The 15,710-nt window shown below is 49.3% G+C and overlaps 1 protein-coding gene across 8 annotated transcripts; it reads right to left on the bottom strand.

The window, feature by feature from the left end:
• Positions 1–809: 809 nt before the first annotated feature.
• C1RL (complement C1r subcomponent like) lies at positions 810–15,023 on the bottom strand. Of its 8 annotated transcripts, none has more exons than XM_086402142.1 (6): positions 14,830–14,988; positions 13,558–13,817; positions 9,437–9,529; positions 7,754–7,879; positions 7,544–7,618; positions 810–1,679 (listed from the first exon to the last, which is right to left on the bottom strand). In XM_086402142.1, the coding sequence occupies exons 1-6, from the start codon at positions 14,910–14,912 to the stop codon at positions 1,453–1,455; spliced, it is 864 nt and encodes a 287-aa protein (XP_086258268.1). In that variant the 5' UTR covers positions 14,913–14,988; the 3' UTR covers positions 810–1,452. The 8 variants fall into 8 exon arrangements, with proteins under 8 accessions (XP_086258268.1, XP_086258267.1, XP_086258260.1 ...); XM_086402141.1 differs by having other exon boundaries at positions 1,319–1,679; positions 9,437–9,623; positions 13,538–13,817; positions 14,830–15,023; XM_086402134.1 differs by lacking the exon at positions 810–1,679 and adding an exon at positions 2,961–5,909 and having other exon boundaries at positions 9,437–9,623; positions 13,538–13,817; positions 14,830–15,023.
• Positions 15,024–15,710: the final 687 nt, after the last annotated feature.

The following is a 15,710-nucleotide window of genomic DNA, read 5'->3' as shown; positions in this document are numbered from 1 at the left end:
ACCCCATGGGTACTGTGACCACAGTGGTCCTCTCAATGCTTGGGGAACAGAGGGGATGTCACCTGCCCATAGAGCCTCTGAGGGATGGGGATGGTGCCTCCCACTCCGTAGAACAGGACTGGTGGCAGAAGGTATAAGAGCCACCTGCCAAAAGGAAAAAGGTGTCTGTAGGGCGGGAGGGGTGCAGACACTTGCTGTCGGGTAGGGGACAGGATTGCTGTACCGCCAGGCATTTTCCTCTCGGTCCATTCTAGGTCTCAGGGAGATGTCCTAGGGTGGGTGGGGAGGGTGCAGCGGGGAGGCTGGTCTCTGCAGCTGCTGCATTGGGTGCTCCTCCCCGGGGCAGTGTCCAGTCCAGAGGTCATCACGCTCCCCCACCTCTCTCCCCAGCCTCCTCCCTGCCCTGTTGCATCACTCTGCTCCCCTTCCAGGAATCGCGTGGCTTGGGACCAGTTAACTGAGGGTGAGGGTTTCCAGTCATGGTCTCTGAAATGGCTCCCACATATTCAGCAAGGCCTCTGGGAGAGACCACCTATGGAAGAGGGCCTCAGGCATGGAGGCTGACCCTCCAGGCTGAGGGACTCCCCACCTCGCTGCTCCCTATGAGCTGGAGGAGGAAGGCAGTGTGGCCTCACCTCCTGAGTCTGAGTCTCCTTTCTCCTGAGGAGGAGGGATGGGCATGTGTTTGAGTGTGTTCCTGCGTGTGCACACTGGAGGGATATGGCATATGGGGAGGGGCAGCGTGCTCCCACCTCCCTGAGTAATTATGGGCACAATGGTCCTCCCGTGCCCAGGATTCTTCCCTCTGGTGTCTCACTCCCTCCTTGGTCCCCATCAGGCTCACATTTCTTAAGGCCTGTTGTTGGATCCCTAACTCTCGTGACAAGGTCTTCATCCACTCTGTGACCAGGGAGAGCAGGGTCATGCAGATCCCTGGTTGGAGAACTAAGATCCCACACGCAGTGCAGGAACAAAACAAAACAAAATCAAACAACCCTTCCTCCCCCCTCAATGGACTCAGGCCTGCCAATGAACTTGTCCCTTAGAGGAACAAGGGCAGTTGAGGACAGGATGGAGGCATCTTCTTATCCTCAGCATCTGGTCCAGAGTGTGAGCCCCTGAGGGTTATGGCAACTGGGGCTGGGCAAACAGGGTGGCTGTGGACCACCAGTGACTTGGTATTTTCCCAGCAGAAGTCAGGCCCCCAGAAGGAGAAAGGGCTTTTGTATCTCTCATCCTTCAGAAGGCCACTGTGTTCTGTATTAAACATCTGCTCTTTAGGGAAGCCTTCTCTCCAGGGCTCAGAGACCCCACGACAATGTGTTCCCCCAGGAGGCTCAGATCCAGAACAGCCTCTAAGTGCTCAGGCCTCTGTCGTCTACCCTGCTTGTTTCCCCTATTAGATGAGTCCCTCCACCTCTCTACCTGCCCACTCACTTATCCATTTGGAAGCTACCTATTTAATGTGCCAGGCGCTTTCCCAGGCCCCGGGGCAGCTCCCTGTGAGGCAGTGAGCAGGTCGTCACTGAATGTAGTCTGAGAGCAGGAGCACTGAAGAGGCCAGGTGGATCCAGGTTGGAGGGTTTCACTAGCAGGCTTGTATATCAGCGCCAAGGAGTGAATCTGCTGGCAGGGCTGATCCATGACATGACCCACGACATGATCTGTGCCCTTGTCAGCTGAGGAAGGACACAAGATAGGGAAGAGGGTGAGGGCCAGATCAGGGGGCAAGAAAGAAGGGGCACCTAGGGACTTCCCTGGGGGTCCAGTGGTTAAGACTTCACCTTTCAATGCAGGGGACGAAGGTTTGATCCCTGGTTGGGGAACTAGGATCTCACATGCCTTGTGGTCAAAAAGAATCAAAATATAAACAGAACCAATATTGTAACCAATTCAATAGACTTTAAAAATGGTCTAAATAAAAAAAGATCTTAAAAAATAAAGAAGGTGTATCTGGTCTAGTAAATTTCACGTTAGTATCTGGATAGCAGTGTGTGTATGTTTGTGTGTGTGTGTGTGTTGTGTGTTTACCATGATGGTAGGATGGAAGACGTACAGGTAGAAGAGGTGGTCCAAGAAGGTAAGTCTTGGCAGGAGCGCTCCCATCTGGCTTAGGGGATCCGAGTTCTGTCCTGGTAGCATGTACCATGACTGGACCTCATTAGCTCAGCCCCAGCCTGACCCCCTCTCTGCCCAACCACACACAGCAACCTTGACTTATATGTAGTGTTGGGCTTCCCTGGTGGATCAAATGGTAAAGAATCTGCCCACAGTGCAGGAGACCAGGGTTCTATTCCAGGGTTGAGAAGATCCCCTGGAGAAGGAAATGGCAACCCAATCCAATATCCTTGCCTGGAGAATTCCATGGACAGAGGAGCCTGGCAGGCTGCAGTTCATAGTGTAGCAAAGAGTCAGACAGGACTGAACAACTAACATTCACTTCCTTCATATACTGTGTTATACCCTTGACTTACACCCTGGGCAGAAAGAATGAAGATTGCTCAGGCACTTGTTTTGAAACCAGTACTGAAGACATTGTTATATTGATCATGCCTTTTAAGATTTGATTCTGGGGAGAAAAAAGTTTCTCTCTTAAGTTAATAGATGTTATCCTTCTGTGGGTATATTTATATCTATATAACTGTACTTATATCTACCTCTAGACATATCTGTCTAGATATAGATATAGAAGTACAGACTCCACTATTTGCTAAATTTTATTTAATGAGTACATGTCACTTTTATTTATCTTGTTTTTATTATTGAAAATGTGGTATGAGTTTCTCCCTACCAAGGCAAAAGATATATTCCTACATATTTTAACATTGTTTTGGTAGGGGAAAAACTCATATCATGTTTTCAATAATAAAAACAACTAAGATAAATAAAAGTAACATGTACTCATTAAATAAAATTTAGCAAATAGTGGAGAATAAGGGAAACAAAACTGCCACAATCACTAAAAGTAACTCAGTTTAATATTTTGAATATTTTATACTATCTATAGATTTAAAAATGGAACTAACCACATGTATGTATAACTCTGAATTCTGCTATTTTTCAAAGATAAATTCAACCTTTAACCATATAGCTAACTTGACCTTGAAGGCTAGCAAATTTGCTCTCTTCTGTTTTACAGTATTCATTTTCTATTTCCATGTGAAAAACTGCATTTTATTTGCTTCTTTTACTGTGCATCAGCTCAGTTCAGTTCAGTTCAGTCGCTCACTCGTGTCCGACTCTTTGCGACCCTATGGACTGCAGCATGCCAGGCCTCGTTGTCCATCACCAACTCCTGGAGTTTAGTCAAACTCATGTCCATTGAGTCAGTGATGCCATCCAACCATCTCATCCTCTGTCGTCCCCTTCTCTTCCCACCTTCAATCTTTCCCAGCATCAGGGTATTTTCCAATGAGTCAGTTCTTCACATCAGGTGGTCAAAGTATTGGAGTTTCAGCATCAGTCCTTCCAATGAATATTCAGAATTGATTCCCTTTAGGATGGACTGGTTGGATCTCCTTGCAGTCCAAGGGACTCTCAAGAGTCTTCTCCAACACCACAGTTCAAAAGCATCAATTCTTTGGTGCTCAGCTTTCTTTATAGCCCAACCCTCACATCCACACAGGACCACTGGGAAAACCAATAGCTTTGACTATGGACCTTTGTTGGCAAAGTAATGTCTCTGCTTTTTAATACTCCGTCTAGGTTGGTCATAACTTTTATTCCAAGTAGCAAGCATCTTTCAATTTCATGGCTGCAGTCACCATCTGCAGTGATTTTGAAGCCCCCAAAAATAAAGTCTCTCACTGTTTCCATTGTTTCCCCATCTATTTGCCATGAAGTGATGGGACCAGATGCCATGGTCTTGTTTTCTGAATGTTGAGCTTTAAGCCAACTTTTTCCACTCTCCTCTTTCACTTTCATCAAGAAGCTCTTTAGTTCTTCTTCGCTTTCTGCCATAAGGATGGTATCATCTGCATATCTGAGGTTAGTGATATTTCTCCCGGCAATCTTGATTCCAGCTTGTGCTTCTTCCAGCCCAGTGTTTCTCATGATGTACTCTGCGTATAAGTTAAATAAGCAGGGTGACAATACACAGCCTTGACGTACTCCTTTTCCTATTTGGAACCAGTCTGTTGTTCCATGTCCAGTTCTAACTGTTGCTTCCTGACCTGCATACAGTTTTCTCAGGAGGCAGGTCAGGTGGTCTGGTATTCCCATCTCTTTAAGATGAAAAAAAAAAAAAACATCAGCTCAAGTCCTTATTAAAATTAAAGAGTTGGTCTTTTCAGGTGGAGCAGTGCTTGATGGTGGGGACAGGGCCCGGGCAGTCCAGCAGCGCTGGGAACGCCTACAGGAATGTCCACCCAGGGCTGGGCTCACCAAGGACTCTGCAGTAGCGGGGCCAGCAGGAAGGTGTGAGCACCTGTTGTGATCTTCACCAAGGGAGTGCCTGAAAGGATGTGGAGACTGGGGAGTGGGCGATACAGTAGGTTTTTAGGACCCCTAGAGGTGTTGAGGTGTGCTGAAAAGCACGTCTTCACTGTCCTGTATCAGCTGTGGGGTTTGCAAAAGTCCCTTATCTCCCTGAGCTTCAGTTTCCTTTGTGGTAAAGCAGCGGATAACAACTCAACCTTTGCAAAGTTGGTGTGAGGAGTCAATGAAGTAACATGGGAAGCGCCTGGTTGTTTTTTTTTTTTCTTGATTTAAAACAACAAAAAGAGCTATGACTCCAAATGCAGCCATGGGTTGTGCTTGGTGAAGCCAAGAGTTTGAGTATTTGAAGGTGGACTACAGGGGCTTCGGAATGTTCCAGAAATGAAATGAATTGAGACTACTCCTTCACAGCACTTGAACAGGGGGATGAGAAGGTGACTGTCTCCTAAGAGAGTACAGAAGAAGCTGCATCCGCAGGAGATGGAATTCAGAGCAGAGATTAATGGGGCTTCCCGGGTGTGGCACAAGCCCCCTAGGAAGATGGAGGGTGAGGAGGAGGGGCTGTGGGAGGCAAGGATTTCTCTGGCTCTGTGGCCTAATTAGGTCTCCCTGCCTCCACCCGCCCACGCCCAGGGCTCAGTCCTGAACCCAGCCCTCTCCCTGGGCTCTACAGTGGGCGCCCAGCCCAGCCCCTCGGGGTCAGTCCTTCTCACCCATCACTCCCCGGATCCAGTCCACATAGTCGAGCACTTTGGTGTAGAAGCCGTACCCCTCGCCACACCCGATGCCCCAGGACACGATGCCCGTGGCCACCCAGCGCCGGGTGCGATCGTCCCACACCACGAAGGCGCCGCCGCTGTCCCCTTGGCAGACACTCTGCGGCCGCGTCTGGTCCCCGGCGCAGAACATGCCATCGGTGAATGCCTCGGGCCTCTGCCTCTCCCGGAGCCAGGCCTCGCAGGCTGCCCTCGGGGCCACGGGCAGCCGCGAGTACTTGAGCTTGGTGCTCAGCCAGTCCATCTCCACGCCGAAGCCGCTGACGTAGCCCCACCGGCCGGGCCGGTACAGGGCCTCGCGGTCCGGCAGGCAGACTGGGAGGAGGTGGGGGCCTAGGGGGACGCTGCGCTCCAGCTCCAGGAGCGCGATGTCTCCGTGGAAGTCATGGGGCTCCTCCTGATGGTAGTCTGGGTGCACGACCACGCGGCGCACGGGGTGGCGGCCCAGCTCCAGCATCTGGTCTGTGTCCGTGTGGCCCAGGAACACCTGGGCGCTCCGGTTCCTCCGGAGCAAAATGCTGTCCTTGGGGTAGATGGTGTGGGCTGCGGTGAGAACCCAGCGGTCGCCCAGCAGGGCCCCGCCGCCCCTGCCATAGATGCTGGTGAGGGCCTGCCAGGGGAAGCTGCCCAGCTCAGCTCTGGAGGCGCCAAGGGACTCCTGGGTCTGGGAAATGGGGACCACCGGCCGTCCACAGACTGAGAGAGAGGAGGGGTAAAGTCAGCGCTGTATCAAGAGACGCTTATTGAAAACCTGCTTCTGCAACCTCCTCTTCCTCCTCAGGCATTTTTACAGCTGCTTTTTAATTTTCACCTTTATTTATTTACTTATTTGGCTTCACCATGCAGGCATGTAGGATCTTAGTTCCCTGACCAGGGATCGAACCCGTGCTCTGTGTAGTGGAAGTGCAGATTCTTAACCAGTTGCACCCCTTTTTTCCTAAGCCACTGTTTTAGACTTCCTGCCACCTTCTTTGAACAATATCGTGCAGCAAGGAGCATTTGTCTATGGTGTCTCCTGTCTATTTGTGTGTCATTTCTGTATTTTTGACATCTCCCCCTCCCAGAGCACGAGGTCAGGCTGCCCCTAGAGCTTTCTGTGGCTCTGGAGTAAAACCTGACAAAAGTACTAAGATTGGGTTAGAAAGGCAATGTTTGACTGAGTTTCAAAAATGGTGGATCTGAGGGAATTCCCTGGTGGTCCACTGGTTAGGCTTCTGTGCTTTCACTGCCATGGCAATTCCATTCGGTCCCTGGTCATTGAACTAAGATCCCACAAGCTGAATGAGTCAAAAACTTAAAAACAAAACCAAATAGACGACCAGCCAACAATGCTAGATCTGAACCGCCCTCTGTTGCTGGTAGGAATGTAAAGTGGTTCAACCGCTGTGGAAAACTGTGCGGCCATTCCTCAAAAAGGCAAGCACAGAGTTAGTGTGTGAGCCAGCAATGCCACTCCTAGGTCTATACCCAAGAGAACTAAAGGTGTTCTCGCTGTGGCAATACCCATAAAAGGCAGAAAAGTGTAAATGACCCAAATGTCAACCCACCGCTGAATGGATAAACAAAGTGCTTTGTCTGCACAGTGGAATTCTATTCAGCCATGAGGAGGAACGGGATCCTGACACGCGCTGCAGCGCGGGTGAACCTGGAAAGCATCACACTAACTGCGAGAAGCCAGGCACAAAAGCCATTATAGGATTCCCTTGAGATGCCATGTCTGGAACAGGCAAGTCCACAGAGATAGAAAGTGGTTAGTGGTTGCCAGAGGACTGGGAGAAGGTAGAGTTGGAGTCTCTTTGGGGGATGATGGAAATGTTCTAGAATAAGTGGTAACGGTTGCACAAATCATGAACATGCTAAAAATGACTGAATTGTGCACTTCAGTGATTTTTATATGAACTTTACATTACACACACAAAAAATGCTTTAAAACTATGCTAGGCTTTCAGGCACTATAGCATCAAGGTAGGGAGATATTTGGGGGAAGAGAGCCTGTCGTGTATCCTTAAAGCAGACCATATCTGCTTTATGAAAACCCAATAGAGGGTTTTCTCTTATTTCAGCTCATCTGTTTCTCTTCCTCTTTCATTTTCCATCTGATTAGCTTATTTATGGCTTTTCCTTTCCGGGTTATCCTTTGACCCTCAAGATTAAGGGGTGAGCTCCTTGCTTCTCCTTTTCTGGGCCTTCTTGGTTTCCCTTTCCTTCCTCACTTTCTGCTTTTCCTTCCCCCTTTCTATTCTAAGGCCGTCTGGCACCCACAGGCCCAAACGCAGCTGAGGCCCTTCTGGGAAGCGGCTGTCTTCATGGCACCACAGGTGCCCACTCACCAGGCACACAGCGGGGAGCCTCCTCCCTTTTCTGGGTCTGCTTCCAGGGCACCTGGGCAGTGCAAGTGAGTGTCCCTGAGGAGTGAAACGAGGGAGGCAGAGAATAGGCTCAGAGCTGGGAGGTAGGGGCTGAAAGAGGCCTCAGGTCTCTCAGGGGTGGGAGGGGAGTAAGACAGGCAGGAGCTGAATCCTCTGCAGATGGGGACTCACCTGAGGGCTTGGCCTCGTAATAGGGCTCCTGGCAGCAGCTCTGGATCTCAGTGGGGTTGTCTCCAGGTGTGGGGATGGCCTTGGGGCCCCCAGTGGCCTGGTTGATGGGCTGAGTATAATTCACAGCTATAGGAAAACAGCAGTCATTAGTACGGAGAACAGAATTGCAAACTGGCAACCCAGGGATTGAATCTGGTCTGTGGCCATATTTAGTTTGACCTGCACAGTCTTTTGGAAATTTTTATTTTTTTATTTATTTGGCATTGCATCACAGCTTGGAGGATCTTAGTTCCCCGACCCGGGATTAAACCCAGATCCTCAACAGTGAAGGCATCAAGTCCTAACCACTGGATCACAGGGAATTCCCAGCACAGTCTTTTCTTTTTTTAAACATTTGAATTATTTGAATTGTTTTTCACCAATCAGATTGTTAATGCTAAAAAGTTTGAAAATAACTGTGAAATTAGGGAAGGGGAAACAGACATTTTTCATATGTGGTTAGTGGGAGTGTAAATTAGTAAAACTTTTGTAAGGAAATTTAGCAATATCAAAATTAAAATTGCACACATTTTTCAATTTTTTATTTCTAGGAATTTATCCTCAAGCATGTGCTCAATAATGTATATAAGAAGATATTCAGAGCAGTACTCTTCGTAGGATCTAACTATCTATCAGTGAAAGACTGATTAAATATACTATGATGCATCAATAAAGGAATATTGTATGGTCTTTATAGAGAACCAGGCAATGCTAATTGCCTAAATCCTGGTGGTGCAGTGGTTCGGACTCAGCACTTTCACTGCCAGGGCCTGAGTTTGATCTCTGGTCAGGGAGCTAAGATCCCGCAAGCTACAAGGTATGGCATATATGTATATATATATATGTTTAATTGAATGAAAAAGGGCAAATTTAAAACATCGTGACTAGTATGCAACACACACACACCACAGTACTTGTATTCGAGGAGCCTAGAATGCCTTTGGAAGAATACCCAGGGAACAGAACAGGGTCATTTTTGGGCAAGGGAGCCAGGGACTAAGGGCCAGAGATCAGAGGAAGATTATTTTTATTGAAAATTTTACTCACGGGCATGTCTTATGTTTCAAAAAGCCTGAGGTTACCATTTGTAAATCTAGAATTTCACTTAAAAATCTGAATTTTCAGCTTCTGTTAAAATATGAGATGATCTGCCAGCACTGGGCCTGTCAATCTGCAGGGAAAAAATGGAGCTGAGCTGGTGCCCCAGGTACCAGGCTACTCACCAGAGGGCAGGCTGGGCAGCAAGGGGCTAAGCCCCAGTGTCCCAAACCCCCAGTCTCAGCTTCCACTGGTAACTTCAAGATACCAGGGAGGGCTTCCCTAGTGCTCCAGTGGTTAAGAATCTGCCTTACAATGCAGGCAACATGAGTTGGATCCCTGGTTGAGGAAGATCCCACATACCACGGAGCAACTAAGTCCATGCACCACAACTATTGAGCCCATGTTCCTTCCACAATAAGAGAAGCCACCGCAGCAAGAAGCCCAAGCACCGCAACTGGAGAGTAGCCCCCCTCGCTGCAACTACAGAAAGCTGGCATGCATCAGTGAAGACCCAGCACAGCCAAAAAAAAAAAAAAAAAAAGATACTGGGGCCAGGGCTGTGGGCAGGGACTTCCCTCCCTGCACCCTGGGGGGCACCCTCACCCACGGCTTGGTAGAGAGCCAGGAAGCCCTTGTGGAGGCCTGGGGTCTTGTCTTCAGAGGCTGGTGCACTGAAGGTCAGCCGCAAACTGTTCCCTGAGGACACAAACTCCCTCTGACCAGGGGGCCTGCCCAGCAGGGAGCCCTGTTGCCCGCAGAACTGGCCAAGATCCATCCCACTGGCTGTGAGCTGCAAGGGGAGGGGGTAGGCATGTGTGGGGTAAACCTGACCACCCATGGTCATAGGGTCATGTCAGAGTGTGGACCCCAGCCCCACTTTGAAGGTTCTGCACACTGTTGGGGTTTGGAAGCTGTATCACCTCCTGGAAACTTCCTTAACTCAGTTCCTGTTCCATTTCTGATTCCCAAGTTTCTTCAATCTATGATCAGATATCTAGCCGATTTCTTTAGCCTGCCATAGTTACATCATACAGCCCACCTTATTTCAAGAATTGAAATGGAAACTTAATAACTGGATTGTACAATGTTATGGATGGAAGTTCATAACATTGTACCAGAGGCTGTGATCAAAATCATTCCCAAGAAAAAGAAACGCAAAAAGGCAAAATGGTTGTCTGAGGAGGCCTTACAAATAGCTGAGAAAAGAAGAGAAGCGAAAGGCAAAAGAGAAAAGGAAAGATATACCCATCTGAGTGCAGAATTTCAAAGAATAGCAAGGACAGATAAGACAGCCTTCCTAAGTGAAGAATGCAAAGAAATAGAGGAAAACAATAGAATGGGAAAGACTAGAGATCTCTTCAAGAAAATTAGAGATACCAAGGGAATATTTCATAAAAAGATGGGCACAATCAAGGACAGAAATGGTATGGACCTAACTGAAGCAGAAGATATTAAGATGAGGTGGAAAGAATGCACAGAAGAAATATACAAAAAAGATCTTCATGACCCAGATAACCATGATGGTGTGATTGCTCACCTACAGCAAGACATCCTGGAATGTGAAGTCAAGTGGGCCTTAGGAAGCATCACTATGAACAAAGCTAGTGGAAGTGATGGAATTCCAGTTGAGCTATTTCAAATTCTGAAAGATGATGCTGTGGAAGTGCTGCACTCAATATGCTAGCAAATTTGGAAAACTCAGCAGTGGCCACAGGACTGGAAAAGGTCAGTTTTCATTCCAATCCCAAAGAAAGGCAATGCCAAAGAATGCTCAAACTACCGCACAATTGCACTCATCTCACACACTAGTAAAATAATCCAAGCCAGGCTTCAGCAGTATGTGAACCGTGAACTTCCAAATGTTCAAGCTGGTTTTAGAAAAGGCAGAAGAACCAGAATCTGCTGGATCATTGAAAAAGCAAGAGAGTTCCAGAAAAACATCTATTTCTGCTTTATTGATTATGCCAAAGCCTTTGACTGTGTGGATCACAATAAACCGTGGAAAATTCTTCAAGAGATGGGAATACCAGACCACCTCACCTGCCTCTTGAGAAACGTATATGCAGGTCAAGAAGCAATAGAACTGGACATGGAACAACAGACTGGTTCCAAATAGGAAAAGGAGTACGTCAAGGCTGTATATTATCACCCTGCTTATTTAACTTCTATGCAGAGTGCATCATGAGAAACACTGGACTGGAAGAAGCATAAGCTGGAATCAAGATTGCTGGGAGAAATATCACTAACCTCAGATATGCAGATGACAGCACCCTTATGGCAGAAAGCGAAAATGAACAAAGAAGAACCTCTTGATGAAAGTGAAAGAAGAGAGTGAAAACTCTGGCTTAAAACTCAACATTTAAAAAAATTAGATCATGGCGTCTGGTCCCACTACTTCATGGCAGGGACTAAAAAGCCTCTTGATGAAAGTGAAAGAGGAGAGTGAAAAAGTTGGCTCTTTTTAAATGTTAAAGCTAAACATTCAGAAAACCAGATACCAGATAAGATCATGGTATCTGGTCCCATCACTTCATGGCAAACAGATGTGGAAACAGTGTCAGACTTTATCTTTTTGGGCTCCAAAATCACTGCAGATGGTGATTGCAGCCATGAAATTAAAAGACGCTTACTTCTTGGAAGGAAAGTTATGACCAACCTAGATAGCATATTGAAAAGCAGAGATATTACCTTGCCAACAAAGGTCCATCTAGTCAAGGCTATGGTTTTTCCAGTAGTCACGTATGGATGTGAGAGTTGGATTGTGAAGAAAGCTGAGTGCCGAAGAATTGATGCTTTTGAACTGTGGTGTTGGAGAAGACTCTTGAGAGTCCCTGGGACTGCAAGGAGATCCAACCAGTCCATTCTGAAGGAGATCAGTCCTGGGATTTCTTTGGAAGGAATGATGCTAAAGCTGAAACTCCAATACTTTGGCCACCTCATGCGAAGAGTTGACTCATTGGAAAAGACCCTGATGCTGGGAGGGATTGGGGGCAGGGGGAGAAGGGGATTACAGAGGATGAGATGGCTGGATGGCATCACCAACTTGATGGACATGAGTTTGAGTGAACTCCGGGAGTTGGTGATGGACAGGGAGGCCTGGTGTGCTGCGATTCATGGGGTCACAAAGAGTCGGACATGACTGAGTGACTGAACTGAACTGAGGCATCAACAGTATGTGAACTGAGAACTTCCAGATGTTCAAGGTGGAGTTAGAAAAGGCAGAGGAACCAGATATCAAATAGCCAACATCTGTTGGATCATAGAAAAAGTAAAAGAATTCCAGAAAACCATCTACTTCTTCTTTATTGACTATACCAAAGTCTTTGACTCTGTGGATCACAACAAACTCTGGAACATTCTTAAAGCAATGGGAATACCAGACCACCTTACCTGCCTCCTGAGAAACCTGTATGGAGGTCAAGAAGGAACAGTTAGAAGTGGACATGGAACAATGGACTGGTTCCAAACTGGGAAAGGAGTAAGTCAAGGCTGTATATTGTCACCCCACTTATTTAACTTCTAAGAGTACATCATGTGAAATGCCAGGCTGGATGAAGCACAAGGTGGAATCAAGATTGCCAGGAGAAATATCAATAACCTCAGATATGCAGATGACACCACCCTTATGGCAGAAAGCGAAAATGAACAAAGAAGAAGCTCTTGATGAAAGTGAAAGAGGAGAGTGAAAAATCTGGCTTAAAACTCAACATTTAAAAAACTAAGATCATGGCATCCGGTCCCACCATTTCATGGCAAATAGATGGGGGAACAATGGAAACAGTGACAGATTTTATTTTTGGGGGCTCCAAAATCACTGCAGATGGTGACTACAGGCATGAAATTAAAATATGCTTGCTCTTTGGAAGAAAAGCTATGACCAACCTAGACAGCATATTAAAAAGCTGAGACATTATCTTGCCAACAAAGATCTGTCTACTCAAAGCTATGATTTTTTCCAGTAGTCATGTGTGGATGTGACAGTCGGACCATAAAGAAAGGCTGAGCACCGAAGAATTGATGCTTTTGAACTGTGTTGTTGGAGAAGACTCTTGAGAGTCCCTTGGACTGAAAGGAGATCAAACCAGTCAATCCTAAATGAAATCAAACCTGAATATTCATTGGAAGGACTGATGATGAAGCTCCAATATTCTGGCCACCTGATGTGAAGAACTGACTCATTGGATAAGATGCTAATGCTGGGAAAGGTTGAAGGCAGGAGAAGAAGGGGACAATAGAGGATGAGATGGTTGGAAGGGATCACTGACTCAATGGACATGAGTTTGAGCAAGCTGAGGGAGTTGGTGATGGACAGGGAGGCCTGGCGTGCTGCAGTCCATGGGATCGCAGAGTCCGATGCGACTGAGCAATTTAACTGAACTGAACATCCGGCTCCTGAGCCCGACAGTGCAGGCACACAACATGCTTGATGATGCACTTTTAATGACTGATGTGTGAGTTCTTGCTTTCAACTCTAGGGATTTGCAGTGTTTGTGTGTCCCTTGGTGAGGCTTCCTGACCTGTGGCCTTCTCTCTTGTTGGTGGGGCCCAGATGGCAGGGTGCACAGGTAAGCATGGGCCCTCAGCTGGGAGACCCGGCCTCCCGGGTAAGCCTCGAGTTTCAGGCCCTGGCCCCCTCCCACTGCCCTGGGCCTCCAGCAGGGGCCCTCCCCATGTGGAGTCCCTCCAGAACCCCACCCAGCTCACTGTGACAGAGTCCCGCTCACAGTCCGGGGATGGCTCCAGGTCAAAGTCCTGGAACAGGAGCCTCACAACATAGCCCTCTGGAGCCTCGATGTCCGTGGAGCTCTCCTGGCCTTTGACGTATGGCTCCGGGTACCCAGGGGACGTCAGCTTCTGGGGCAGCCACTGGGCCAGGAGCACCACGGATCCCTGCGTGGGGAAAGCCTGGAGGACGCCCCAGAGGAGGAACCACCACCTGGGAGTGGGCCAGGGCAGATGCGGCTGCGTGCCTGTGGCCTGCGGCCTGTGGAGACATGAGGGGGCAGGCGGTGCTAAGAGCTGAGAGGCCTGGGCACCTCTGTCCACACTCTTACGGCTCCTCCTGCCCCAATTCCTTCAGCCCCTGGTCAGCCTGTACTTGGACTGTGGATTTTCCACTACTGCCTACCTCCCTGGAGAGGCCCATCCAAGCAGGGGCTGCTTTCTGTCTGCTTCAGCGAACCCCAGCCCACCCTGGCGTCTGGTGAGCCTAGAGGTTACAAATGAGAGACATTTAAATATGATAGTGTCCTGGCTGGAGCTTTAGCCAGCACACCCCAGGGCAGGTTGCTGGAGGCTATATGTGTGTGTGTGTGTGTATGTGAGCATGCACATCTGTCCCAGGGTGCCTTGCCCATGTCCCCAAACTTCTCTCAGCCTCTCTGGCCTCCAATCTCCTCAGCCTCTCCAGCCTCCCCAGCCTCCTCTGCCTCTCCAGACTCCCCAGCTTCCTCTGCCTCTCCAGCCTCCTCAGCCTCTTCAGCCTCCTCAGCCTCCCCAGCCTCTTCTCCCTCTCCAGCCTCCCCAGCCTCCCCAGTCTCTCCAGCCTCCCCAGCCTCCTCAGCCTCCCCAGCCTCTTCTCCCTCTCCAGCCTCCCCAGCCTCCTCAGCCTCCTTAGCCTCCCCAGCCTCTTCTCCCTCTCCAGCCTCCCCAGCCTCCTCAGTCTCTCCAGCCTCCCCAGCCTCCTCAGCCTCCCCAGCCTCTTCTCCCTCTCCAGCCTCCCCAGCCTCTTCTCCCTCTCCAGCCTCCCCAGCCTCCTCAGTCTCTCCAGCCTCCCCAGCCTCCTCAGCCTCCCCAGCCTCTCCAGCCTCCTCAGCCTCCCCAGCCTCTTCTCCCTCTCCAGCCTCCCCAGCCTCTTCTCCCTCATCAGCCTCCTCAGCCTCTCCAGCCTCCCCAGCCTCTTCTCCCTCTCCAGCCTCTCCAGCCTCCTCAGTCTCTCCAGCCTCTCCAGCCTCCTCAGCCTCCCCAGTCTCTCCAGCCCCTCCAGGCACACTCACATGTTGCCTGGGCAGCGGGTGGAGTGAGGCTTCCCCAGAGACAGTTCCCGCAACTTTGAGACCAGGCATCTGGAACTCGACATCTGAGCCCTGAGAGGACTTGGCCCGAGCCAGGGAACAGGAAGTGGGGCTTGAGAAGGCCTGTGGGGGAGGAGGGAGAAGTTACTGGAAATGAGTTGAGTAATTCTCCTCAGTTCCCTTTTCTCTAGTTCTCTGGGTTGAGCGCCACCTTCTGTCTGATTCAAGAATAGCTCACCTACCCCAAAGCAGAGGAAAAACAGCTCCACAACCGCCCTGGCCCGGAGAGGCCATCAGGGGTGGGTGGGTGCACTCACTCTAGTCTTTTTCGCACTGTTTAATTTTTACTGTGTGCGTGTCTCACACTCGGTAGGATGGCTCCTTCTGAGTTAGCCTTTCGCCTTTAACCAGCAAGACTTCTCCCTCCCTGACCTCCTGCTCATTCTGTAACCAGCCAGCCTCTTGTACACATTGAACTTTATGACCACCCTACCTCCCGCCTCCCCAAACATGTCTGGGCGGCGGGGGGCGGGGGGGGGGGTGCCCGCACTGATGGAGTCCTTGAATCCCGCCCACTGGCCCCTGACACTGCTTGTCCAGCAGGCTCAGGCTGACGCAGGGCAGGGTCAGTTTCAGGCCAAAGTTTCTGTAGGGAGGTGGGGGCGGGGGTGGCAGGGGGCGTGTCTGTGGACAAAGGGCTGCCCTGTCTGAACGCCCAGGGCGTGCCATAAAGCTGATTCCTGGTAGGTCACCGCGCAGGGATTCTTCCTGTTAATTCAAATACCTGCAGGCTCCAAAGCTCTTAAAAACTTGAGGGGGTGGGGCAAAAAAAAAGTCTAGCGGAGTAATGGAATTTTACCTTT

Source organism: Bos grunniens, chromosome 5 (assembly GCF_055505025.1).
Source record: "Bos grunniens cultivar Pamir isolate PY7600 chromosome 5, Bosgru_T2T1.0, whole genome shotgun sequence".
Lineage (NCBI taxonomy): Eukaryota > Metazoa > Chordata > Mammalia > Artiodactyla > Bovidae > Bos > Bos grunniens.
The sequence above is the reverse complement of the archived record's forward strand: the minus strand, read 5'-3'. Positions and strand labels throughout refer to the sequence as shown.